General features: G+C 49.2%; 1 protein-coding gene across 2 annotated transcripts in view; it reads left to right on the forward strand.

The window, feature by feature from the left end:
- The window catches only part of NUP93 (nucleoporin 93), a 131,545-nt gene that overhangs the window by 65,323 nt on the left and 38,325 nt on the right, over window positions 1-27,897 (forward strand). For both annotated transcript variants that reach the window (XM_068166541.1, XM_068166542.1), the window contains 2 exons: window positions 17,550-17,612; window positions 19,496-19,624. In XM_068166541.1, coding sequence (XP_068022642.1) covers window positions 17,550-17,612; window positions 19,496-19,624 — 192 coding nt within the window. The remainder of the gene's footprint in view (window positions 1-17,549; window positions 17,613-19,495; window positions 19,625-27,897) is intronic.

A 27,897-nucleotide genomic window follows, 5' to 3' on the forward strand; every position in this document is an offset into this window, starting at 1 on the left:
CTTTTGTTTCTCTGCCTGGAGAAAAGCAGGTTAATGAATTGTGCAGTGCCAGGGTGATACTTGGGCTCTCGCAGCAGAGAAGGACTTGCCTCTTTAGGGGCTCCCTCCCCAAATATTAAGGTGCCTATATGCCATCTTCTGTGCTCTTCCCATTGTCAGCTGAGCAGTGCTTAGAAGGGGAGACACAGGGAAAACTGGCACAGCGTGGCCAAAAAGTTACCTTTTTTAAACAAGATTATACCTGTGTTAAGGAACGGGGGGGAGGGGAGGAGAGAGAGAGAGAGAGAGAGGAGGGAGTCTTGCCATAAAAGCAGCTCAGCAAGAAATCCCAAGTCCAAGACAATGAAATGTGTGGTTTGCATGTGTGAAAAGATGGAGGAAGCCATCTCCACTGACCCTGCATGGGAGACGGCTCAATTAGCTTCACTGTTGGTACAACGTGGCAAATTATTTTCCTTTGTCTGAAGTGGGTGGGAGACAGAGTTCAGCTAAGCTCCAGAAAACCAACCTATGGTAAAAAAAAAAGACTGAGCTGTAGTAATAAATAATTAGCTGGAGGTCTCTCAGAGCAGAGATTTTTATATTTCCCCCCACCCCCTATTTTATTTCTTTTTCATCCTTGTGATATCTGTTGGCAGCATCTGGCCTTGGCATTTCATTTCCATTAAAGTCCGAAGGCTGTGCGTGCCTCGTTAATGCGCCGCGCAAAGCCGAGCCCGCACCGCTAGTGAGTTCCTTGGTGAGGGTGGAGTAGAGCCTTGAGGAGGAAAAATGGAACCCTTTTGTCTCCAGTGGATCCTTGCCCAGCTCCTGCCCCAAGTCTGGAAAGTTTAAACCTTCAGGTTTCTTCCCTGAGAGGAGAAATAAGGATCAAGTGTTTGGCAGGAGCCTCTCAGTTGTTGCAGCCGAGAATTTTTCAGACGTGCCTCTCTCACCCAAGCTTTGTCACGTCTTAGCAGTTAGACATTGGATAATGAGGCAGATTCTTGACTTCTGCCTTTTTGTTGGGGGTTTTTTTAGCTGTTATTGTTGTAATGATCTGTAATTAATAATTCATAAGAAATGTAAATAATTAACTTTGTGAAACATGTCAGGGAGGTTAGGAAGGAAGAAGCCTTTCTACGGGGGACGGCGTGTTTGAATCGAGGATTTCAAGATGTCGTGACAGGGGGGGAAACTCCAAATTGCTTGCTGAAATATTTATGTTTATTCCAAGGGCTCTGCTGCCATGTTGAGGGGAAAAAAAAAAACAACCAACCTGTTCAGGTGAACAGAGTAGCTGTGGTTTATTTGCAAATACTCAGGGAGAACGGGCTGGCTAATTTGGGTTTGTTTCTGTAACTCAGCTGGATGATTTTGCCAAATCATCTCCTGTCATTTGAGAGGGTTGGACTTCAAATTTGCTCAATTCCTTGAAATTTCAGATTGTATTTTGGGGGTGGGGTGGGGGTGTGGTGGTGGAAGGAGCTCATATCCTTCACACTACACTCTTGGCTCTTTCTTTGTAGCCTTAGCCAGCCCCTGTCAGCCAAAATAAAGTAGGCTTAACTTGGGAGAGGTTTTTCTTTCCCCACGTGTGGGGGATGTTTTATGGGAGGCTTCAAACTGCAGTAGAAATATTCCAGGAAGCCCCCATTGTTAAGGTGCAGCCCCCAGGAAAGCCCCCTGTGCTGGGGTTTGGGCTTTGCATCCTGGTGGAACTTGGTGGTGGCGTTTACAGCGCTGACAGGATTTTGATGTCTCCGAACCAGGCGTTGTCCCTTCGAGGCAGCGAGCATTTGCTGCATGCATCACTTTGTGTCTGAAATACAGATGGAGACTGGAAGGTTTTTGCTTGGTGGTGTTCTTAAGTGAAGCAGAAAGCTAACCAGTGCTCCTAAGGAACGTTCAGGAAGGCAGTGTATGGGCTTTCTGCTGTGGGATGGGGGGCACAGCAGCCCCCATCCTTCTGCTATGAGTCGTCCTGAGAGGAGGGAGAGTGTCAGGCTCAGCGTTGCCAGCCTCACTACTTGATCCAGAGAAGGTAAAGAGAACCAATTCTTTTCATTCCTCTCTGTCGTTTTGTTGGGGCTTTTTTTTTACATACAGTTGAAGGTGTTCAAGTGTTTCATGCCTCTGAAATTGTGAAGGAAGACATTTGGCTTTCCAAAAAAGCCTGAGACCACCACCCCTGTGTCTCGCAGACAGCCAGGCAGAGGGATAAAGCACTTAGAGGGGTGGTGGAGAGCAAAGAATCACACCAACACTTGCAGAGGTGGGTTAGAGGAGGCTGGCTGGCAGTGACCAGCCGGTTTGCTTCCATGATTTATCCTTCTTGCTGGTGTGCCTTTTCAGGCTCAGAAATACTTGATGGACTGATGGGGGAGAGCAGTTGTGCTTTGGGATGTGCTGCTGAGCTGAATTCTTTGCTGCCAGGTTCAGTGGGTTATTCTGTCTGCCTGCGTCTTGATGGACAATTAGCTCAGCCAGCAAGCTCATCCTGCGCCTCTTGTATGCCTTTTGCTTTTCTTTCCCAACTGCTCCCTTATTAGCTAGGGTTTTATTTCTGTGGTGTTGGGAGAAAAGCCTGTCCCCCTGTGCCAGGGCTTGGACAGTCCTCTTCCCTCAGCTTTCTCCCTGTTTTTATTGTGGCTGGTTTCTCGGCTTACACCATCTCAGGAGACTCCTCGCCGGCTCTCGGTACTGCAAACCGAGGTGTGGTCCTGCAATGGCAACCCTGTGCCTCAACCCTGCCATGCAAGGAGGTGCCACGGGCAGGGACTCACTCTGCTGGATTTATTTGTTGTCACTGTGTTATTTGAAGCCTGGCTTCTCGTTAAGAGGGGGGGGGAAGGACACACAGCGCCTTCTCTCCAGAAAACGTGGAGCAACCACAGTGCTAAAATGGCAGCGGAAGAAGGAAGAAAATGGCGTCACCGGTGACATTAGCTTCCATGGCCGGCCTTGAGGGCGTCCTGCCTGCTGCAGGGATGTTTGCAGCAAGAGGTATTGCTACACTGCAGGCTTGGGTATGGCTGCAGGATGAACTGAAATCATTGAAACCTGGAGGTTTTGCTCGGGGTTGCCTTGAGAAGCGTGGCACGAGGCGGTGGCTGGCGGAGCCTGGGGTGGGGTGGTCGGCAGTGGGGCTTTGTTTGTAGGCTAGGCTCGCGCTGTGGATCTCAAGCCTGCTGGAGAGCCCTCCTTCTTTATCGAAACTGAAGTCCAAAGAGGAGCCAAATCCCCCAGTTTTGCTCTGATTGGGAATCTCCTGGTGTGTTTCTGATTCCTGTAGCGCTGTGGTTTTCAGCCAGGCTGCTGATCCAAGGGCACTGATAGCGCAGGGGACAGGCTGGAGCCGCTTGTCATGGCGCTGAGCAGAGCCCTGCACCAAGGTCATGCCTCTGCACTGAAAAATCTTGAGAAAATCAGGTAGCCAAGAGCTCAGATGCCAGGTTGGGTGGTTCTTTCAGCTCTACACTGCTGCCCTTGCTGATGGTGAAGCCAAAGGAGATGGGTTTGCCATGAGTCCTGCCGGCTTGATCTGTGCAGAGCTTCCCTCGCTTGAGAAGCTATGTTCTGGGGGAGGTGACATTGTATTTAGCTGTGGGGTTTTGTGACATTTAGGGTTCTTTATCTTTCATAAGACAAACAGAAGTGCTGCCTGAATTAATATCAAGTGTGCTATTCCAGTGTCAGCCAGCTGAACAAGCTCCTTCTGGTGGCTCTTGAGTAATGTTTCCTACTGCCATAATAGGTTGGCAAGAGTCTGTCCACCTTCTTTCTTGAGTTCAGATATTTCATTTTCTCACTCTTTTCCATCCTTCTGTTCTTTGCATGACCTCAAAGCAGGTTTAGGTTAGTCAAGACTTTCTGTCTTGCTGTTGCACAGATTTCCTCACTGCTTTGTAGCTTGGTAGGACGTGGGATTCTTGTTGAACAGCTCCCAGTTGCCTCACAGGGAGAAAGAAATGAATTTGTGCTTGGGGAGGAAGAGGAGGTCAGTAGAGAAGGTAGCACTGTGGCTTGCACTGGGCTTGTGTGGCATTAGCAGTTGCTGTCAGAACTGCTCTGTGCAGGAGGCTGATAATTGTCTGTGGAAGAGAACCTCGTTCTGAGCAGCTTTGCTGTGAAAATCCAGATTAAAAGAGGCATTTTCTTTGTTCTATCTTATGAAATGATTTGGGGCTGAAGGGAAAAAAAAGCACTCTACAGCCACTCCTAACAGCAGCATTCCCAGGCAGTCTGCAGCCCAACATGACACGGCAAAGATGTTTGTGTTTTATTTAAAGCCCTTGAATAAGAGACTAATGTGTGTAATTGAAGTTATTTTGGGTTCCCTCTGATGAAAGGGAAAGGCATAACAAAATAGTATGGATAATTACTAATATTTCTAATAACTAGCTCCAGTGTGGCTGTAATCCATAAATTATATATGTGTTGCAAGGGTTGATCTGTTTGGGTGGCTTTTCAGAAGCAAGTGTCCTACTTTACTCAATTCAGTCGTTGCATTTGGGTTAAATCCTGCAGATTTCTCTGATGCTGGGAAAATCTGAAAGTTCCTGGGGAGGCTGCAGTGAATTTCTGTGTTCTGTCAGGGTTTCAGCCACTCATCAGCACAATCTGAAGTGAAATCTACTGAGTGCATGAAATCCTGAAGTCACTGAGCATCCAGGGTCAAATGAGAAGAAACTGAAATTGAACAGAGTCGTGTTTTGTGCCAGCAGCAATGGTCTCTGTATGCAGAACAATCATAGAATCAATAAGGTTGGAAAAGACCTCAAAGATCAGCAAGTCCAACCTGTCACCCAAGACCTCATGGCTACTAAACCATGGCACCAAGTGCCACATCCAATCCCCTCTTGAACACCTCCAGGGATGGTGACTCCACCACCTCCCTGGGCAGCACATCCCAATAGCCAACAACTCTCTCTGGGAGGAACTTTCTCCTCACCTCCAGTCTAAACCTCCCCTGGCACAGCTTGAGACTGTGTCCTCTTGTTCTGGTGCTGGTTGCCTGGGAGAAGAGACCAACCCCCACCTGGCTGCAGCCTCCCTTCACATAGTTGTAGACAGCAAGAGAGAGCTTGATTTTGGGCTGCTGTAAGTGCCTGACACAATATTCCAGCAAGAAAATTGGCCTGTGGTATTCCAGCACTGTAAGGCTGTGCTTACTATCTGTATTTCATGGGGCTGGAGAACCTCTGCTGCAAGGACAGGCTTAGGGAGCTGGGTTTGTTCAGCCTGGAGAAGAGAAGGCTCCTAGGAGACCTAACAGTAACCTTCCAGTACCTTATGTGGGCTACAAGAAGGCTGCAGAGGTACTGTTTGCAGAGGCCTGCAGTGATAGAACAAGGGGCAATAGTTTGAAGTGAGAGGAGATTTCGATTGCATATTAGGAACAAGTTCTGCACCATGAGGGTGGTGGAACACTGGAACAGGTTGCCCAGGGAGGCAGGTGAGGCCCCGTCCCTGGAGTTCTTCAAGGTCAGACCTGACAAGGCTCTGGGCAACCTGATCTAGTGGAGGATGTCCCTGCTGACTGCAGGGGGTTTGGACTAGATGACCTTTGAAGGTCCCTTCCAACCCAAACCATTCTATGATTCTAAATGTTGCTTATATTGGCTGCTTGTACTCTCCTTGATGGCCACACATTTGAGAAGACTGCAGTTGGATGTGGGGTAAGATGGTGCCTGTCAGTGCTGGGGAGTGGTTTGATGTTCACTGCTGGTTTGAGATTAGCCTTCTGTGCTTGGTGGCTGGAGTCTGCTGGTTGAAGCAGGAGCTAAGACTGTCAGGGGTTGGAGGGGACCTCAAAAGATCATCAAGTCCAACTCTCCTGCCGAGCAGAATCACCTGAAGTAGGTCACACAGGAACACATCCAGGTGGGTTTTGAATGTCTTCAGAGAAGGAGATTCTACAACCTCTCTGGGCAGCCTGTTCCAGTGTTGTCACCCTCACAGAACTCACACAGAACCTCCTCTGCTCCAGCTTGCATCCATTGCCCCTTGTCCTATCATTGGGCATCACTGAGCAGAGCCTGGCTCCATCCTCCCAACACTGCCCTGCACATTGTTATCAACAGGAGTGAGGTCACCTCTCAGGCTCTTCTGCTCCAAGCTGCAGAGCCCCAGTCCCCTCAGCCTGTCCTCAGCAGGGAGATGTTCCACTGCCTTCAGCAGTTTTGTGGCTCTGCGCTGGACTCACTCAAGCAGCAGCTCCTGAGATCCTTCTTGAACTGAGCCACAATATTCCAGATGTGGCCTCAGCAAGGCAGAGTAGAGGAGGGTATTTGTATTTCTACCCTCAAAAGCTGTGTCTCAATGGAGTACATTTCCAGTCTTCCCTTGCCAGATCCAAAGGGTCCCAGCAAGAGTCAAAGAGCGTGCACCATCTGCCCCTGCTTCTGCTAGGGGCTGATCTGTGATTTCCTGAGGAGCTCTTGCTGCGACAGTTTGCGTTTCTCCTGTCACGGCTGGAAGGAATAATGATATTTATCCAACACAGCGCAATCCAACGTGCCTGGATCAGCTCTGCAGATGATGCCTGTGAAAGCTGCCTGAGCTGCACAGCCCTGACAGTTGCAAACCCCTCAAATAATCCAAGCTGGCTTTCTGCGGGGCCGGCGCTAACCCGCGGCACGCAGCGCTCTCCAAATGTTTGCCTAAGGCTCGCTCTGCCGCACGGATTAAAGGCTGCCTCCAGAGCTCAGCATCACGTCAACGGCATGCTGATGGTGGGGCAGGGAAGCCCCGTGCCTGCTCCGCCACACGTCTCCAGGGAGGGTTGCTGCCCTGTGTCTTCCCCGGTGTGCACAGCCTGGCAAAGAAGGCGAGGGGGCAAACGGTGGCGGCCCTTAAGATAAACGTAATCAAGATTACCCGTCTGGTAGGCAGCCAAATGGTAATGAGAGAAGCACAACCAGAAAACAGCTCTCAGTGAGGGAATGGAATGGAAATAGCATAGCATAGCATAGCATAGCATAGCATAGCATAGCATAGCATAGCATAGCATAGCATAGCATAGCATAGAATAGAATAGAATAGAATAGAATAGAATAGAATAGAATAGAATAGAATAGAATAGAATAGACCAGACCAGACCAGGTTGGAAAAGAACTTCAAGATCATTGCATCCAACCCATCACCCAACACCACAGAATAGAGTAGAATAGAATAGAGTAGAATAGAATAGAGTAGAATAGAATAGAATAGAATAGACCAGACCAGGTTGGAAAAGACCTTCAAGATCATCGAGTCCAACCTATCACCCAACACCATCTGATCAACTAAACCGTGGCACCAAGTGCCTCATCCAGTCTCTTCCTGAACACCTGCAGGGATGGTGACTCCACCACCTCCCTGGGCAGCACATTCCAATGGCCAGTCTCTCTTGCTGTGAAGAACTTACTCCTAACATCCAGCCTAAATCTCCCCTGGCACAGCTTGAGACTGTGTGCTCTTGTTCTGGTGCTGCTTGCCTGGGAGAAGAGACCAACCCCCACCTGGCTACAACCTCCCTTCAGGTAGTTGGAGACAGCAAGGTCTCCCCTGAGCCTCCTCTTCTCCAGGCTTCTTCTTGGGAAAAATCCAACAAGGGCAAGGGCAGAGTCCTGCAGCTGGGGAGGGGCCACCCCATGGCTGACCTTTTGGAGAGCAGCCCTGAGGAAAAGCAGGTGGGAGTCCTGGTAGACAACAGGATGCCCCTGAGCCAGCATTTTGCCCTTGTGGCCAAGAAAGCAAATGGCATCCTGGGGTGCATTTTTAGCCTGGAGAAGAGAAGGCTCAGGGGAGACACTATTGCTATCTACAACTATGTGAAGGGAGGCTGCAGCCAGGTGGGGTTGGTCTCTTCTCCCAGGCAAGCAGCACCAGAACAAGAGGACACAGTCTCAAGCTGTGCCAGGGGAGGTTTAGGCTGGATGTTAGGAAGAAGTTCTTCATAGAAAGAGAGATTGGCCATTGGGATGTGCTGCCCAGGGAGGTGGTGGAGTCCCCATCCCTGGAGGTGTTTAGGAAGAGACTGGCTGGGGTGCTTGGTGCCATGGTTTAGTTGATTAGATGGTGTTGGGTGATAGGTTGGATGCAATGATCTTGAAGGTCTCTTCCAACCTATTCTATTCTATTCTGTTCTGTTCTGTTCTGTTCTATTCTATTCTATGGTGTTGGGTGATAGATTGGACTTGATGATCTCAAAGGTCTCTTCCAACCTGGTTAATTCTATTCTAAGAGGAGTGTGACCAGCAGGAGCAGGGAGGTTCTGCTGCCCTTCCACTCTGCCCTAGTGAGGCCACATCTGGAGTAATGGGTTCGCTTCTGGGTTCCCCAGCTCAAGAACTACTGGAGAGAGTCTAGTGCAGGGCCACTAAGATGCTGAGGGAACAATCTCTCTTATGAGGGAAGGCTGAGAGAGCTGGGGCAGGAGCACCTCTCATCTAAGGGAAGGCTGAGAGAGCTGGGGCTGTTTAGCCTGGAGAAGAGGAGGCTGAGGGGGCATTTTAATAATGCTCACAAATACCTAAGGGATGGGTGTCAGATAGGTGGTGGAGAATCCATCTCTGGAGACTTTCAAGGCCCATCTGGACATGTTCCTGTATAATCTGCTGTGGCAGGGGGATTGGACTTCATGATCTTCACAGGTCCCTTCCAACCCCTGCCACTCACTGATTCCTGAGTGGGTGCTGCAGTGGCCATTGACTCTTGCTGCCACCAGTGAGGGCCACATTGCTGCTCCTCCATTCCAAGGTGATCTGCAGGATGGGGTTGTGCTGGAGCAGAAAGCTGCTTTTGGAGAAAAGTGAAATAATCTTCAAAATCATTGCTAGTGGAGCAAAGATTAGGCTGAGGCTTCTATATTTTCATGACTTTTTGCCACTGAAAAGCTGTCTACTTGCAGGGTAGGGAAAAGCTCTGGGGCCTTGGCTTTCAAGCCAGTGGACTGTGAGTGTTGGCTCCAAGCAGGAGTGCAGTCATGATGCATGGGAGGGATTGAATCGTAGAATCAACCAGGTTGGAAGAGAGCTCCAAGATCATCCAGTCCAACCTATCACCCAGCCCTATCCAATCAACTCGATCTTAGCACTAAGTGCCTCATCCAGTCTTTTCTTGAAGATCTCCAAGGATGTAGCTGTGACCCTTGTGCAGGCAGGTAGAGGAGCAGCAGACCTTCCCCAAGGGCAGTGTTTGGCAGGATTAGCACAGGTTTGTGTTACAGGTATCAGTCTGTGTGGTTCTCCTTCTTCAGCTTCAACATGTCTGTTGCTTTGAAAGTCTGATCATGGAATCACAGACTGGTTTGGTCTGGAAAGGACCTTTAAAACTTGTCTCTACTGACTGCAGGATGCTCCCAGCCCCAAACAACCTGACCTGGAATGGGTCCAGGGATGGGGCAGCTCCCACCTCTTGGGGCAACCAGGGCCAGGATCTCACCACCCTCAGTGTCAAACATTTCTCCCTTCTCCCTAGTCTGAATCTCCCTCTTTGAGTTCAAACCATCAGCCCTTGGCCTGTCACAACTGGCCCTGCTCAAAAGTCTCTCTTCCATCTTCTTTACATCCCCTTTAAGTACTGAAGTGCCACAAGAAGGTCTCTCCAGAGCTTTCTCTTCACCTTCTTTTCCTCTCTGGGGATATCTGCTCTTGAGCCCTCAGGTTGCGTTGGCCCCATAGCAGTTTAGCCATCTGAAGTCCTCTGAGGAGAAAGAGAGCCCATTTCACACATGCTCTTAGCTCGTTACATTTAGTTGCTGATCTTTGGGCAGCTGCCTTTCTTGCTCTAAAGGACACTGTGGCACAGGCCAAGGTAAAGCTGCTCAGCTGCATGCTCTTAGCAAAATGTTTTCTGCAAACCAAATCTTAGGAGACCTGCAGAAGCTTCCATGAAATGCTGGTGTGATGCAGGCAAAAGGAGAGTCTGAAGAGAGGAGAGTATTGCCCATGCCTCCCAGGCATGTATCCTCAGGAGTACCATTGGCACACCAGTGCTTACAGACCTATGGGCCTACCTCTTTCAAGCCAAGCAGTGAGCTTTGATGCTTTGTGTCAGCACAAAGAAGATCTTGGACTGAAAAAGCCATCATGTGCAGCAGGGGCTATTAGGGTGGCAGTGGGTTCCAGGTAGTTTTGTGTCAACCAGAGAGAACAGCGAGTTTGGAATGGCCTGTGGTGATAGGATGACGATTGAGGCTAGGGCAGGGTAGGTTTAGGTTGGACATTAGGAGGAAGTTCTTCACAGTGAAGGTGGTGAGACACTGGAACAGGTTGCCCAGGGAGGTGGTGGAGGACCCATCCCTGGAGACATTCAAATCAGACTTGATATGGCCCTGGACAGCCTACTCTAGTTGGAGGTGCCCCTGCTGACTACAGGGGAGTTGGACAAGATGACCTTCGAGGCTTCCTTCCAACCCTGTGCAATCTGTGATCATGGCCAAGAGGGCAGTGCCAGGGTGCACCGCTCTGGGAGTGTCCTCAGGCACGTCCATGTTTGCAGCAGGATTGTATTTAGCAAACAATTGCTGGCAGAGATGATAAAGCCAGGTGATTCACCTGGAACTGCTGCTCCCAAACCACTAACCACCATCCCTGGTGGGCCTTTGCAGGATTCACTGGATCTGCTGGAAACCCAGCACTTGGGCATATGTAAATCAAAGAGCAGTTGCCTTGAAATGGCCCCAAATTGTTCATTTCATTTCCTCCTTTCTTCCCTTGCCAGTGCAGAAGCAAGCAGTGCTGTCAACATCCAAGGCCCTCAGTATGCTGTTTGGCAATGTTCTCCTCCTCTTGACAGCTTGAATACTAAGATCAAGTATTAAAAGTATGGTCTGGCTGATGGAAGAAATTAAGAGACTTCCATTAGTCAGGAGAGAGTTTACTAAACTCATTTGCTGCAGTAAATGGAAGAGACTTTCAGTTTCCTGTCAAAAAGAGCCCAGCAGTGCATGCTCTTTCCTACCCATAAGGAAGTAGCTCCTGGAACACTTTCTTCCTGAAATTCAGGCTGGAGCAAGGCAAGGTGCTGGTTCCTGTCACATTAGCCTGTAGCAGGCAGTGGTTGCCTGAGATGAGAGTGGAGCAAGTAATGTGGTGAGAACAGGGAAATGGCATAGCCTCTCAGGGTCCTATTCCTCCTTTGCTGGAGATGCTTTCATACATTCATAGAATGGGTTGGAAAGGACCTTAAAGATCATCCAGTTCCAATCCTCTGCCATGGGCAGGGACACCTCCCACCAGCCCAGGCTGCTCAAGGCTTCATTCAGCCTGGCCTTGATCACCTCCAGGGAGGGGGCAGCCACAGCCTCCCCGGGCAGCCTGTTCCAGTGTCTCCTCACCCTCACTTTCAAGAATTTCTTCCTAATCTCCAGTCTCAGTCTCCCCTCTTCCAGCTCAAAGCTGTGGCAATGCCAGCGACGAGCAGTGTGAGCAATCTGGCAGTGCAGGCCTGGAGCCTGACATGGTGGTAGGCCATGCTCAGCATAAGTGCAGAAGTGGCTAGCAGTGGAGCAAAACAGTGCTGTGCCTGCAGCATGTAACTGAAGCAGGACACTGGTAGCTATAAACACAGAATGTTATCTTGGGACAACAGGACATGCACCTGCATCAACAAACCTCGTGTGTCATTAGTAGTTGGAACAATAATCTGTAACAGTGTGATGTGTGGTCACTCCTAGGGAACCAATGAAGCCATGCCAACCAGGCTCTCTGAGTCTATATAAGTTGTAGAAGCTCCCCTGATGCACACTTTCCTTTCCTTTCCCTTCTTCTTCTTTGCTTTACTTTACTGTGCTATACTGGCACCATAGGCTGGCATCATAGGCCTGCACTACTGGAGCAATAAAGGAGCAATACTCGATCATATTGGTCAGCTGTATTGACTCCAGTCTCCGTCCCGTTACAAAGCCATTGTCCCTTGTCCTGTCATTACAAGGCCTTGTCAAAAGACCCTCGGCAGTCTTCTTGTTGGCCCCCCTTCAGGTACTGAAGGTTTAAGAAGGACATCAAAACACTTGAACGTGTCCAGAGAAGGGCAACAAGGCTGGGGAGAGGCCTTGAGCACAGCCCTGTGAGGAGAGGCTGAGGGAGCTGGGGTTGTTTAGCCTGGAGAAGAGGAGGCTCAGGGGTGACCTCATTGCCCTCTACAACTACCTGAAAGGTGGTTGTGGCCGGGAGGGGGTTGGTCTCTTCTCCCAGGCAACCAGCACCAGAACAAGAGGACACAGTCTCAAGCTGCGCCAGGGGAGGTTTAGACTCAAGGTGAGGAGGAAGTTCTTCACCGAGCGAGTCGTTCGTCTTTGGGATGTGCTGCCCAGGGAGGTGGTGGAGTCCCCATCCCTGGAGGTGTTCAAGAGGGGATTGGATGTGGCACTTGGTGCCATGGTCTAGTCATGGGGTCTGTGTTGATGATCCTCGAGGTCCTTTCCAACCTTAGTTATGCTGTGATACTGTGATACTGGAAGGCTGCTCTAAGGTCTCCCTGAAGCCTTTTCTTCTCCACGCTGAACAGCCCCAAGTCTCAGAGCCTGCTCTTCCACAGCTGAGTTTGGGTGTGGCAGAGCAGGCTGGATTTCAGCAGAGAGAGGAGAGTGCGAGGTCAGACTGGAATCCAAGGGGAAGAGATCCAAGAGGAGCTCGGGAAAGATGCTGAGAGCCAGTAGATGTGCAAGAGTAATTCAAGGAGGAGGTGTCCAAGAAACTTGTGGCCTGTGGGCCATGGTTTGATGGCCAATGGTGGTGTGGGGTCGATGGTTGGGCTGGATGATCTTCGAGGGCTTTTCCAACCCAAACAATGTAATGATTCTAGCTGGGACTAGTTTGAAACCGGGAACCTGAAGGTGGGAGAGTGCCTGTGTCCGTGTTTCACAAAACACCATCTCATCAGGTAGCTTAAAAATCCTCTGTGGGAAACATTCAGCAGAGAACCTTGCGATGGAGAAGAGTTGTGCTGCTTCCCTTCCAGGCTAGACGCAGGCAGAGAAGGCGTGGGAGTCCCACAGTAACGGAGAGGAAAATGAAATGCCACTCACTGGAGCAGGCTGGCGTGCTCTGGCATCAGGGCTCTCTGAGCTCTTTGTATCGACCTGCCAGGGGGAAATAAGAGAAATTGTCATTTTCAGCCGAAATCCAGGCTGTGCTGGGACCCCTGCAGCGGCAGAGCTGAAGGTGAGGATTTCTCCTCCCAGGCGTTAGCGATGCTCGCCTTAGCTGCTCCTCTCTCTGCCATCTGGTGCTGCCAAATAGCCCTTTGTCTCCTCACAACATCTCTGCTCTCCTGCTTCTCTCTCTGGGTACTGCCTCTGAAGCAATGTCATACAGGCAGCAGCAGCAGCATCTCCCCCAGGAGGGCAGCTGCTGCCAGCCGGGCCCTGCGCTCCTGGTGCGTGCCCAAGGCTTGTGGCGAAGTCAAACCCTGCCTCCGGGCCTGCAGGAAGCTTTTTAAGGGCAGGTGGAAGTCACTGAGCAGGACCAGCACTCTTCAAGGTGCAGGTTTAAGAGACAGGTGAATCTTTAAAGCTCTTGAATGGCTTGGGATTTCTGAGGGGCAAAATTCGCTAGAGGAACGCAGATCTCTTCTGTCTTTCCACCCATCCTTGGTCCAGAGAGCTTTGCCTGTTCTTCCAGCAAGTGGACAGTGATGCCTGTTTAACTAGATCTGTGAAAGCCCAGCAGCCAGGACCCAGAATATGATGCACCACTAGAGGGCAATGCCCTAAACCCAGGCAATAAATACTCTTAAGAGCAACCAGGCACTTCCCACTTACAGAATCATTAAGGTTGGGAAAGTCCTCTAAGATCATCCAGTCCAGCCATCAACCCAACACCACTGTGGCCATCAAACCATGTCCCAGAGTGCCATGGCCACACCTTTCTTGAACACCTCCAGGGATGGGGTCTCCACCACCTCCCTGGGCAGCCTGTTCCAATCCTTGGCCGCTTTTGGCAGGAAAGAAGTTTTTCCTCATCTCCCCACCTAAATCTCCCCTGGCACAATTTCAGGCCATCTCCTCTCATCCTTTCTCCCGATACTAGGGAGAAGAGACCAACCCCCAGCTCACTGCAACCTCCTTTCAGGGAGCTATAGAGAGCAATGAGATCATTTTGGCCTCCAGAGTCTAGGGTGACAACCCTGAGAGCTCCTGTTTGGCCTAACAAAGTAGAAGCAGTCTCCTGAGCAGCATCAGCTGCTGATTCTCTTCTCTCCCTCTTCTGAGGGTTAACAATTAGCCTATAATTAGCTAGTGCAGCTATTGCCAGGCTACAGTCACAATGTTTAGCACGAGGCATAGGGCTACCTCTTTAAAAATGTTTCTCTCCTCTGTGAGGCATTACAGATATTATTTGGAAGGGGTGAGGATTTTCCTGTGCAGAAGGAGTGGTTGGAGATTGAGAAAGACTATTAGCATCCCCTAATTGGCATTGGGTGTAATGTAATCCCTTAAATGGACCTGGTGAACTCGCTGGGAGCTTTCATTAAGTGAGGTACTCAGCCTGGATTTACGGACTTGGAGGGCAGCTCAAGCACATCTTAAATCACTCTGCTGATTACCAGCGATGCTGGGGACCTTTCTAGGCAGTTACCTGCTCGGCTCAGCAAGGAGCCCTGCAAGGAGGCTTACAAATATCTAAGGGGTGGGTGTCAGGAAGAGGGGAGCAGACTCTTCTCAGCAGTCCCCAGTGACGGGTCATGGACATTATGTTGAACCTAGGAAGCTCCATCTGAACAGAAGGAGGAACTTCTTTACTCTGAGGAGCACTGGAACAGGCTGCCCAGAGAGGTGGTGGAGTCACTGTCTCTGGAGACTTTCAAAGCCCACCTGGACATGTTCCTGTGTGATCTGTTTTAGGTGATCCTGCTGTGGCAAGGGGTTGGGCAGTTAAGGCAGGACTTGTATCTCCCAGGGCTTTCAGGAGCCCGCTCCTCCCAGAGCAAGGAGGGAGCCAGGACACCCAGGAGTTCTGCGAGCCACAGTGCCTGGCTGGGTGTGCTTAGTACCTCCCATCATATCCAGGGAGCTGCAGGGCTGTGCCTTGGAGCCAAGGTGGCTTTTTCTCTTTTTGCCTGTGGAGTTAGCAGCGTTGTTAGGCTACAACAAACACTGCAGTGTTCCCTGCAGCAGCAGAAACGGAGCTGTCTCTCCTGCTGCTTTCTTGGGGTGTGCTTTGAAGGTCTAGAAGTACTGCTGCTTATAGTTCTGAAGAACTTGCCTCCACTTGAGGTTGGAGGTGGGGAAATAACAAAGAACTTTGCCCTCCCAACGTCCTTCCACCCATGCAGGCACAGCCACACCTTACAAAGCCGCATCTCCATCTCTGAGACTGGGTCTTGGCCCAGTTAGGTGACTGCAGCAGTCCTTGTCTGGGTGACAGCTGCTGTAATAGTTGGTCCCCAGACATATTCAAGGATCTGGATTTAGCATCCCCCTTCCAGACTGGAACTGTGCTTTCTCTGCAGGCATTGTCTAGAAGTAAAGTGGGCCATGGTGGAATGAAGAACAGGCTGTGGAGAAGAGGCTGCTCCCTTCCTTCTCTAATTCTGGGGCTGCTTCTGAGGGGACCACGTTGCAAGTCTGTCTCTGAGGATGGCAGCTGGTTCCCGATCTGCTGCACAGAATGGGGTCATGTTCTCATTTCTAGCTGGGGGGAGTCACAGGCTGTCCTGTACCTCTGATGCTTGTTTTGCATATTTCAGAAGAAGAGATGTAGTGCCCTTCATGGCACGTGCCTGTGCTGGGCAGCAGGAAGGCATGCAGCACACCTATGTGGCAGTGTCCTGAGCCTCCTCTTCTCCAGGCAACCCCAGCTCCCTCAGCCTCTCTTCACAGGGCTGTGCTCCAGACCCCTCCCCAGCCTCATTGCCCTCCTCTGGACACCTTCAAGAGTCTCAATGTCCTTCTTAAATTGAGGGGCCCAGAGCTGGACACAGGACTCAAGGTATGGCCTAACCAGTGCTGAGTACAGGGCACAATGACTTCCCTGCTTCTGCTGGCCACACTGTTCCTGATGCAGGCCAGGATGCCACTGGCCTTATTGGCCACCTGGGCACACTGCTGCCTCATGTTCAGCCAGCTGTCAGTCAGTACCTCCAGGTCCCTTTCTGATTGGCTGCTCTGTCTACAACTACCTGAAGGGAGGTTGTAGCCAGGAGGGGATTGGTCTCTTCTCCCAGGCAATCAGCACCAGAACAAGAGGACACAGTCTCAAGCTGTGCCGGGGAGGTTTAGGCTGGAGGTGAGGAGAAAGTTCTTCACAGAGAGAGTTGTTGGCCATTGGGATGTGCTGCCCAGGGAGGTGGTGGAGTCACTATCACTGGAGGTGTTTAGGAAGAGACTTGATGGGGTGCTTGGTGCCATGGTTTAGTTGATTAGATGGTGTTGCGTGAGAGGTTGGACTTGATGATCTCAAAGGTCTTTTCTAACCTGGTTAATTTCTATTCTATTCTATTCTATTCTATTCTATTCTATTCTATTCTATTCTATTCTATTCATTGAAAGAATGTAAATTAAACCCTCAGTTCCTAGGCATTGTTTCTTATCCCCTCCAGCTGGCTGCATGGAGAGAGGCTGCGGTAAACTTTGCCTGCACGCTCTCCCAACTGGTTTAGTTATTTCCATCCTTCCTTCAGTGACTATTTTAAGGCTGCTTTTCACAGCTCTTATTGGGCCTCCAAGAGCTCTGCTCCTGCCTAAAGCTGCCAAGTCAAAACCTTTTCTATTATCCTTTTTTTTCTGCAGCACACTCAAGTCCAACAATCTTATCTTGGCTTATCGCTCCTTCCAGCTTTCCCCCTAGCTGCCTCGAATGGAGAGCAAGGGGCAGCAGCTGCTGGGACACAGAGATAAAAGAGAATAGAAGCAGGACATCTCTCTAGGATTGAATGCATATTAAACCAGGGGATTAATGCATTTTCATTTTCACGTTGCTCTGTGTTGGCATCTTGCTGTACTTCTGCTGAGGTGACCTTTAAACTTCTCAGGAGTGGACTGAGAGAGTTCTGAGCACTGTTCAGAGTTGAAAGAGCTAAGGACTAAAGGGGCTGGAACTAGATGATCCTTGAGGTCCCTTCCAACCCTGACAATTCTATGATTCTACTCAGAGATGGTCAGAGGGCTGGAACACCTGCCCTATAGGGAGAGGCTGAGAGAGTTAGGGTTGTTTGTCCTGGAGAAGAGAAGGCTCTGGGGAGATATTAGAGCAGCCTTGCAGCACCCTTCAGGGATTGCAGGAGAGCTGGGGAGAGACTTTTGTCAAGGGCTGGGAGTGACAGGACAAGATCAAAGGGATTGAAGCTTGAGGAGGAGAGATTTAAACTGGAGATGAGGAAGAAATTCTTGACAGTGAGGGTGGGGAGGCACTGGAACAGGCTGCTCAGAGAGGTTGTGGATGTCTCCTCTCTGGCGATGTTCACAGCCAGGTTGGATGAGACCTTGAGCAACCTGGAACGGTGGAAGGTGTCCCTGCCCATGGCAGGGAGGTTGGAATTAGCTGATCTTGAAGGTCCCTTCTCTGAATCTATGATCTGCTGTTAGTGTGAGGCTGATTTTTGTTGCTGACTGAAGCTCTGTGTCTCCTTTTCTGCAGGGATTCCTGAAGAATGAAAAAGACAATGCTCTGCTTTCAGCCATCGAAGAGTCTCGGAAGAGGGTGAGTTGGAAGCAAGCCCCATTTGTTGCCTTTCAAATAAAAAAAGGAGAGAGGAGTGTCCTAAAGGGATTAATAAATTAGTTACTTAATAAACTAAGGGGGTGTAGGAGATCTGTATTAATAATGTAGAAAAATGGGATGTTAGGAAACTCTTGGGATTGCCAGAAGCAATCCTCATCAGTTGTGTTATGGCCACAATGTTTTGTGGGGTCAGGAGGTCCAGTGTTCAACCTGTTTGAGCAGAGTCTGCTGTGTGTAAGGCACAGCACACTCCCTCCAACCCTCTCTTCATGGCTGCTGCCTTCCCTAGAGGTGCCCATGCTGAGGACAAGAGATTTGTTTCCTTCCTTGCTCTGAGGGATGCCTTGTGTACTGCCTTCTGCAATGGTGACACTAAGGCTATTTCCTGTCACTGTTTCTCCAGGTGAGCTCTGTGTGGCCACAGAGGTGTTGCAAGGGTGAGAGAATTGGGCTCAGTCTGAGACAGGTGGAGTTGTTCAGCCTTGAGAAGACTTTGGGAGACCTTACAGCATTTGAAGTGGCCTCCAGGAAAGCTGGAGAGGCACTCTGCCAAGTCATGCAGTGACAGGATGAGGGGTAGTGGCTTCAGACTGGAAGAAGCTCAATTTGGAATAGACATTAGGAGGTTCTTCCCCATGAGGGTGGTGAGGCACTGGAACAGGTTGCCCAGAGAAGTTGTGGAGGCTTCAAGCTTAGAAGTGGTCAAAGCCAGGTTGGAGAAGGCCTTGAGCCACCTGCTAGGAAGTGTCCCTGCTTACGGCAGAGGGGTTGGAACAAAATGTTCTTTGAGATCCCTTCCAACCCAAACCATTCTATGAGTCTATGAAGGTTAAATTCCCATTTCTGTAGAGGAGCTAGAATAAGACCTGTGTCCTACCATGGAAGTCTAAAGCTGATGTTTATAATAAAACAAAGACACACAAAGCTCATGCTCTCCTTCATAGAATGGTTTGGGTTGGAAGGGACCTTCAAGATCAGCTACTTCCAACCCCCAAGGCATGGGCAGAGACACCTTCCACCATTCCATGTTGCTCAAGGTCTCATCCAACCTGGCCTTGAACACCTACAGGGAGGGGCATCCACAACCTCTCTGGGCAACCTGTTCCAGTGTCTCACCACCCTCACTGCCAAGAATTTCTTCCTTACCTCCAGTCTCAATCTCCCCTCCTCAAGCTTCAATCCCTTTGCTATTGTCCTGTCACTCCCAGCTGTCCTGTAGCCCCCTTCAGGTACTGGAAGGCTGCTCTAAGCCTCCCCAGAGCCTTCTCTTCTCCATGCTGAAGAATCCCAATTTTCCCAGCCTGTCCCCATAGGGGAGGTGCTCCAGCTTTATGATCATCTTTGTTGTGAGCATGCTTGACATTTAAATGTTTATCAAATGTCACTGCCTCTTACCAACTCATTTAAGGAACTCATTAAGGGAAAGGGTTTTGCCCCGTAATTGATGATATCCCAACAGTGAGTTGTGATGAGATGAATGAGTTACTCAGCCAAGCCAGACATTTGTGTACACAGCAGCACAAAGCTATGGGAAAGACAGAGTGGGGCAAAGGAAAGGGAAAGAAGTGAGATATCACAGGAGGTTTTGCTTAAACTTAAGGAGAAACTTCTTTGCTTTAAGGGTGCTGGAGCCCTGGAGCAGGCTGCCCAGAGAGGCTGTGGAGTCTCCTTCTCTGGAGATCTCCCCAAACCTGCCTGGACATGTTCCTATGTGACCTCCCCTAGGTGGTCCTGCTTTGCAGGAGGGTTGGCCTCCATCTCTGGAGGTCCTTTCCAACTCTTACCATTCTGTGAATAGCAGAGCTGGAATGGTTGGTGCTTCTGTATGTTCCTAAGGTCCTCTTTCTCTTCTTCACCAACAGACTTTTGCTATGGCTGAGGAGTATCACCGAGAATCAATGCTGGTTGAATGGGAACAGGTGAAACAAAGGATTCTTCATACTTTGCTTGCATCAGGAGAAGATGCTCTTGATTTCACCCAGGAAAATGAGGTAACTCTGTCTTTCTCAGCACTGTGTGTAGCCAGACACAGCACATGCACAGCTGGCACTCCAGCACTGCTGAAACCACCTCTGCATTGTGCTATAGCTACAGATGGCTGAAAATGAGAAGTACCAAATCTCTGTTTGAGTCTACAATGCCTATGCCTAGCAGAATGCATTCTCTAGCAGAACACCAGACCTTTCTGATTGGTTTTTTTTTGCTTGATGGGTACAGACAGTGGAGCTGCTGAAGCTGTTTTCAGCAACGTCTTTGCAAACTGGAAACTTAGGCTAACACATCTTAGGTCACTATAGCCAGGGGACAGAAAGCACACAGGGGTAAACTTCACCTTCAGGAAACCTTTGCAGCACTAATGAGAGCAGGCAGTTTCTCAGATACAGCTGTGCTGACACACAATAGAGCTCTGTGAGTGTCTCAGAGCATTGGCTTTCCCTTATCACTCTGTGCTAAGCCAGGATTTAGGGCTTTTCTTAGGAGCCTGATGAAGTCTCTCAGGTTTCTTGGCAAAATCAAATGAATACTAAGCACAAAAAGAAAAAGAGAGAAGTCTGCTTTCCTTTTTACCTTGCTGTCTCATGCAGTGCAGATTAAAGTTTTGTGCTGCTTAAGACCTGTAGTGTTGAACAATTCCAGCTTAATCTGGTAGCAACCAAATTCCTCAGACAGCACTGACCCTGTGTTTGACATGAAAAGGTATTGACCAACAGCTTAAAACATTCCTTATCTTCTGTTTCCACTTGAAACTTTCTAGTTTGGTCTCTTCAAATGCTCCACTTACACAAGTAAAGTAGAGTTACATGGGTTTGGATGAGGTCTTAAGCAACCTGGTCTAGTGAAACACGTCCCTGCCCATGGTAGGGGATTGGAGCTAGATGATCTTTAGGTCCCTTCCAGCTCAAGCCATTCTGTGAGTTAGTGGTGACCTGGCAGTGTTGGGTGGGACTCAATTATCTTAAAGTCCTCTTCCATCCAAAGCCATTCCAAGTGAGCCTTAAGCAACTTAGCAGGAGGTGTTCCAGCCCATGGCAGGGAGGTTGGAACTAGATGATCTTTAAGGTCCCTTCCAACCCAAACCATGCTATGCATCTATGAACTCCATCCACCATGGGCAGTTGGAACTAGATGATCTTTAAGGTCCCTTCCAACCCAAACCATGCTATGAATCTATGAGCTCCATCCACCATGGGCATTTGGAGCTAGATGACCTTTAAGGTCCCTTCCAACCTAAACTATTCTACAAATCTATGAACTCCACCCCCCTGAGCTTCAGGAGGCATCAGACACCGTCTGAGATCCCTGGAGCACAAAGCTGCATCACAGCCCCTGCATGATGCTCCATGACAGCTGTAACCTTGAGAGAAGAGACAGTGGTGGGGGTGGGGGGAGGGCGTGTGCAGGAACAGAAGTTGCTGTGCTTTCAGGTCAGAAAACAGGCCCAGTTTTTGTGTTGCCATGTTCCCCAAACCCCCACTTTTGAATAAAAAACCCTAAATTCTTGTTCATTGGAATGACTTCTAAAGCTGCACAGTACCCTGGAATAAAAGGTGGGGAAGGGGGGGGGGGGGAAGCCCTTGGTGTTAATGGGCTACGACCTGTATAGGGATTTGGAAATAATTAAGGCTGTTAATGAAATGTCCCTTTCTGATGACTGTTCTTTTAAATATAGGTTAATCCCAGGCAGCATACATCTTTTTATAGAAGCTGTCTTCCCCAGAAAGTCTTTCACTGCCACTTTTCTGTGACTTCTCAGAAGGTTGTCCAGCTTTCCAATATTAGCAGTGCTGAATAATGGAGGCTAAAATCATTTCAGGCTAGGAGCAGCCAGCCCATTATTTTAGGCTGTGAGTCTGGAGGCTTGGCAGCTATCCCAATAAGCTTCTAACATCTTTGATTTCAGTGTGACTTACTCTGGTGTGGGGGTTTCCTTTCAAAGTGGGGGGCATTCACTGTAAAGAGGAGCAATTTAATAAGGTAAAAACCCCTTTGTGATCTTTCAGTGTCTACCCCCACTGCATGCCAGGCATCAAATTGATGGGAGGGAGGAGGGGAAGGGGAAAAAAGAAACCCCACCACCCTCTCAGTGTTTTGTTATGAATGACTCAATATCCACTCTCACTTGGTAATACTCCACTCAGTTTCAAAGCACTCCTAGTATCAGGCTGTCATTTCAAGAGCATTTAAAATCCTTGATATATTCTAGTCTTAGCCTCAAGAAGTCAAAGGTCTGAGAGGTTTGAAGTGCATCTACTGTGTTAAAAGCCTGTTATCTAACCTCCCCACAGCAGGTTGTTCTTCTAAAGCCTTGTTCCAGTCAAATAAGTTTTTTGTGTGCCTGTGACACAAACAGACACAGCCTGTAGAATCTAGCAGAGGTTTAATTGATATCCTCTGGAGATGGAGAATCAACTGAAAAGGCACAGATCCAAACACAGCAGGGGGCCGAGCTGCCTGCCAGCCAATTCTCAAGCTTTGGGCAAGCTCATTCGGGCAGAGCGAAATACCAACACATTATTCATGGAAATCAGACCAATTAACAGGCAAAGCATGCAAAGAACCTAGAGCAGGACTTGCCCTTGGGGTTTGCTGCTCCCCTTGGCCTCCAGCCTGGCTCAGTGATCTCCGGAGGTCCCTTCCAACTCCTACTGTTCTGTGATTCTAAGGCTAAAACAGAGCTAATAAAAAGCTGCTTCTTGGGGAGAGCAGGGAGGAAAGCCTGAGTTTGGTGTTCATGGTATCAAACACTCTCAAGGTGTTTGTTCTGAGTCTCGTTCCACTCAGTACCAAGGTGTTTCTTTTGTCCTTTAATTCCATGGTTTTCTTCTTTCCACTCCTGCTGTTGAGAAACCTGCTCCCACAGTGACAAGAGACACTCTTTGTACTGTCCCTCTGCATCATGTCTTCATAGTTCTTAAATCCCAGGGAGTGGAAGCTGCTTGCCACCCCACTGGTGCTCCTCAGTGGGTTTTGATGGTGTTTCTCCAGCTCAGACTCTCCCCCCTGCCTAGCTAATTCACCGCAGCCACTGGCCAAGCCATTTGGAGTGCTGACAAAATGTCTGCCCAGACTTCTGCTGAGGGATGTGCATATGCATATGAGGCTGATGAATAATGCATCTTCCTGGGCATGAGGTCTGCTGTGCAAGGGAGGCTGAGTACAGCTGAAGCAGGACTCCTTGCAAAAGCAGCATGGTTAGGCTAAACGAATCGGAAAGGTACAAACGTGCCTGCAGCTTGCACGAGTGGCTCCTGTGCAGAATAAATATCCCAGCACTGAAAAAAGGATTTGGGAAGACCTGAAAATTAAGGGCAGGGTTGATAAAAGTAGCACAGGGTGTTTAGCACTATCAAACTGGAGAATGTTAAGGGTTGGAAGGGACCTCTAGAAATCCTTGAGTCCAACCCCCCTGCCAAAGCAGTGTCATGTAGGGTAGGTCACACAGGAATACATCCAGGTGGGTTTTTGAAGGTCTCCAGAGAAGGAGATGCAGAAGGATTGAAGCAGTATCAGACTAGAGGTGCAGAAAGAGGCAGGGGGTGGGTGGTGGTGGTGTGTGTGTACACTTGCACTTCTGCAGTCCTCTGTGCATTCATTACCCACTCTTCTGGTTTTCCTTTTGCTGCTCCAGTTGAGCTGAAAGACCTGACCTGAAACACGTTTCAGCTGTTTTCAACACCTTTCATAATCCTTTTCTTGCTTGAAAACTTGACAAGTTCTGACTTGCCACCAAAGGATCTGCCCCCCTCTTCCCCAAATCCCTCCCCTTAGGTCATAGGGGATGTCTCTTGAAGTGCTGGTGAGCAGCTACAAAAGGATTGGCTGTGCAGTGCTCCATGGCTGCAGTCCAGGCTAAGGAGTGGAAATGTCCTTCCCCATGCTGACTCACTGCTTAGCTTGCCTCTGAAAATTGCCTTTTAGCACAGCCATGAGTGAGCTAGTGCTTTTGTAAAGTTTAATAATTCAAAGAGGAAGCCAGAATGCCAGTGGGAGATGGGGAAAATAGGAAGTAAGCCAAGAGCCATGGCAGCAAACCTAGGAAAGAAGTGAAAGAAAAGGCAAAGTCTGGAATTCCTGCTTTGTTTATTTATTTATTTATTATTTGCTGAAGGGCCAAGTTGGGCATTCAAAGAATTGGATTCCAGTGTGGGAATTCTCAGCTGTGGCAGAGAGGTAATAAGTGATCCTCTAAGCACACTGGTTAGGGTGCCATTGAAATGGGGAAAAGGGGAAGGGAAAGGGGAAGAGAAGGGGAAAGGGGAAAGGGGAATAGAAGGGGAAAAGAAGGGGAAGGGGAAAAGAAGGGGAAGAGAAGTGAAAAAGAAGGGGAAAAGGAAGAGAAGAGAAAGGGAAAAGAAGGGAAGGGGGAGAGGAGGGGAAAAGAAGGGGAAGGGAAGGGAAAGAGAAGGGGAAAAGAAGGGGAAGGGAAGGGGAAGGGGAAGAGGAAGGAGAAGAGAAAGAAGGAGAAGGCAAAGAAGGGGGAAGGGGAAGAGAAAGAAGGAGAAGGGAAAGAAGGGGAAAGGGGAAGGGGGAAGGGGAAAGGAGAAGAGGAAGAGAAGGAGAAGGGGAGGGGAGAAGGGAAAGAGAAGGAGAAGGGGAGGGGAGAAGGGAAAGAGAAGGAGAAGGGGAGGGGAGAAGGGAAAGAGAAGAAGGGGAGGGGAGAAAGGAAAGAGAAGGAGAAAGGAGAAGGGAAAGAGAAGGAGAAGGAGAAAGGAGAAGGGAAAGAGAAGGAGAAGGAGAAAGGAGAAGGGAAAGAGAAGGAGAAGGAGAAAGGAGAAGGAGAAAGGAGAAGGGAAAGAGAAGGAGAAGGAGAAAGGAGAAGGGAAAGAGAAGGAGAAGGAGAAAGGAGAAGGGAAAGAGAAGGGAAATGCCAGCTGAACCCCCAGAGCAGTTATTCCTCCATTTCAGGTGAGCACTCCTGAGTTCAGCCCTGTACCTGTGGGGTTTAACCCATCAGCCGTGCAGCTCTCTGGAGCAGCAGCCTCATGGATGCTCTTCAGTGCTGTAGAGCCTCACTCAGCCAGGGAGAAAGGAACCAGATTCTCAAAGCAAAGCCCCAGCCCTTATGTTTCTGGTGTTCAGGCACTGGTTGAGAAGTGACACTTAAGTCACAATGTACTCTTCTTCACTTGTTTTAGGAGATGAAACCTCATCAGTAATTAATGAGCGGCGTCCATAATTGAGCGTTGCTTTAAATAACTGCAATTCATCTGGCCCAGCAGAGGGGGAAGGCTGCAAAGCTCTTGTTTCTGCCACCATCCTGTCTGTTTCCCAGGAAACCTGCTTTAACAGCTGCTTTGTTCTTTAGAACAAAGAACTTGTCGGGTTTTTAGGTGGCTTTAAAGGAATTTGTGTCAGATGATTTGGCACTGAAAGGGAGATGCAAATGCTTCTGACTGTCAGCATCCAGTCGGAGTGGAGTGACTGTGAAGAAGATTTTTTTGTTTAGTGGAAGTTCAGGGGCAAAAAGAAAAATGTGTTTTCTTTTGGGTTGGTTTTGCTTTTGTTGTTGTTGGGTGGGGTTTTTTTTTAAGGCATTTATACTGCCTAAAGCCTGAATGTATCTTAGCAGGTTTCATAATCAGGTTGGGTAGAATTTAACTAGCACTGTTCCTGAGGAATTAATGCAGGGGTAAACTAATTCCAGCCATTTAGAAGGCTTGTCCAGCTTTATCTTTGCTACAGATCCACAGATGACATCTGGTTGGAAGGGACCCTGAAAGGTCATCTTGTGTAACCCCCCTGCAGTGAGCAGGGACGCCTCCAACTAGAGCAGGCTGCCCAAGGCCACCTTAGTTCCTTTATGTTTCACTATATTGAGGACAAACATAAGTGAGTGGGTTTTACTCTGTAATCAGCTGTTGTGTGCTCCACAGAAAGCAGTGATCACAAAGATGCTGGAATCACAGAATGGTCTGGGTCGGAAGGGACCTCCAAAGGTCATCCAGTCCAACCCTCCTCCAGTCAGCCAGGACATCCTCAACTAGATCAGGTTGCTCAGAGCCCTGTCGAGCCTCACCTTGAGTATTTCCAGGGATGGGGCCTCAACCACCTCCCTGGGCAGCCTGTCCTGGTGTCTCACCACCCTAATGGTGCAGAACTTGTTCCTAATATCCAGTCTAAATCTGCTCTTCTCTAGTTTGAAACCATTTGTCCCTAGTCCTGTCACTACAGGCCTTTGGAAACAGTCCCTCTCCATCCTTCTTATAGGCCCCCCTCATGTACCTACAGGAAGGCTGGGGAGGGGCTGTTTAGAAGGGTCTGTGGTGATAGGATGAGGGACAGTGGTTTGAAACTGGAGCAGGGCAGATTTAGGTAGGGCATCAGGAGGAAGTTCTGCACAGTGAGGGTGGTGAGACACTGGAAGAGGTTGCCTGGGGTTGTCATTGAGGCCCCATCCCTGGAGACACTCAGCGTCAAACATGATGTGGCCCTGAGCAGCCTGTTGGAGGTGTCCCTGCTGAGTGCAGGGGGGTTGGCCAGGATGACCTTTGAGGATCCCTTCCAACCCCATGCATTCTGTGATTCTGTGAATGTCCATGGAGTTGAGCTGTGCAGGAACAAAACAAGGCACAGCAAGGCCCCTTCTCAGTGCTGCTCAGCTGCCTTCAGTGCTTAGCTTAGGTGCTTCACATCCTCTTTTCCTGGTGGCAGTAAACAGCCAGCTTGGGTCCTCCTGACTATGCCTGAGCCAGACACCTCAGTGAGCTGAGCAGGGCTTGTGTGGAGAGGTGACTTGTTATCAGGCTGCTACACCTTGGAGAGTCAGATGAGCTTTTGGGTTCAAAGTCTGACATTCAAAGGCTCTTGCTTCAGTTTCAGAGCTGAAAGCACACTTGCTTTTTCAAAGCCTTGTCTGTTCCTCTTGGCTTGCCCCAACTATGTCAGCTGGCTTCCTAATAAATATTAGGCTGCTTTTCTGAGCTTGCCTTGCTTTTATCTTCAGACTATCATGGCTGCAACTGTATTTATGAAGCAGCTGATATTAAAGGACTGCTTGCTTCAAAGGGATCTGCCTTTAAAATGATTACACTTCACTGTTCAAACCCAGGACTTGCTGAAATGAAGAATTACACTTTTAGGGAGGAGGAAACTTGGAGAGTACCTCTTCCATGCTTGACTGGGAGACTTCTTTGGACATCCAACCTATACTGAACACATACTTGTGATTTGTAGTAGGGACCTTAAGGGTCAGCAAGTTCCAAGCCCTCTGCCATGGGCAGAGACACCTTCCACTAAACCAGGTTGCTCAAGGCTTCATCCAACCTGGCTTTGAACACCTCCAGGAGGAGAACAGCTTTATGCAGCATCAGACTAGTACATCATGGTAGATTTGGAGTGCTGTGATTCCATCAGCTGCCCATTATTTGTAAACACTTTATTTGTGTTGCAGTGAATAGAGGAATGCAACAGTGTTCTGCTTCTCTCCTCTACCCTGAAAATATCTCAACCCTGGCAGGGCTCTATGGGTAGAAAGATCACACAGTCATAAACTGTTTTGGGTTGGAGGCCACCTTAAAGATGATCTAGCTCCAAACCCCCTGCCATGGTCTGGGTCACCTCCTACTAAACCAGGTTGCTGAAGGCCCCACCGAAGCTGGCTTTGAACATTGGCAGGCTTGGAGCCTCCACAACTTCTCTGAGCAACCTGTTCCAGTACCTCACCACCGAAATGGGGAAGATTTTCTTCCTAATGCTTATTTTTTCGTCAGGTCAGGATATTGCTACTGTCCTCCTCCCTCCTGCAGCAGCCCACCAGTGGGGCACTTCTCAGCACATCATTGAATGCTGCAGCCCCGTTTTGTGTCTCTCATGGTACTGGGACAAAGCTGGAGTGTCTGATACGCTGGCCTGGATCCACTTGAGCTGTTCCCTTGAGTTCTGTGTCCTTGCTGTGATGGAGGCTCAGATTGAGATGCTTCCCAGCAAGACAATTAGCAGCCTTTCAAGAAACAAATGAAAGAGTCCAAATGTTAAGATGCTATCAAGAGTCCTGACTCTAGAGAGCTAATGGTTGGGTTGGGCACTGAAGGAGGAGGATTTCTGTCACTTGAGAAAGTTTCAGCTATGCTGGGAAGATAATGGGAACATTGAAGTGAAAGTGTGTGCTTGAAACCATGCATTTCCCTCTCTTTCTAGCTCAGAACCCTGCTCTTAGTTCTGTCAGGAAGATGCTTTGGCTGTTGTTTAGGAGTGGATATACTGGGGGAAGCTGAGCTTGAGAGCAGCCCAGCAGAAAAGGACTTGGGAGTGCAGGTGGATGAGA

The sequence above is a fragment of the Melanerpes formicivorus genome, unplaced genomic scaffold, assembly GCF_026170545.1.
Source record: "Melanerpes formicivorus ecotype bairdi unplaced genomic scaffold, bMelFor1.0.p_v2 SCAF_102, whole genome shotgun sequence".
Classification (NCBI taxonomy): Eukaryota; Metazoa; Chordata; class Aves; order Piciformes; family Picidae; genus Melanerpes; species Melanerpes formicivorus.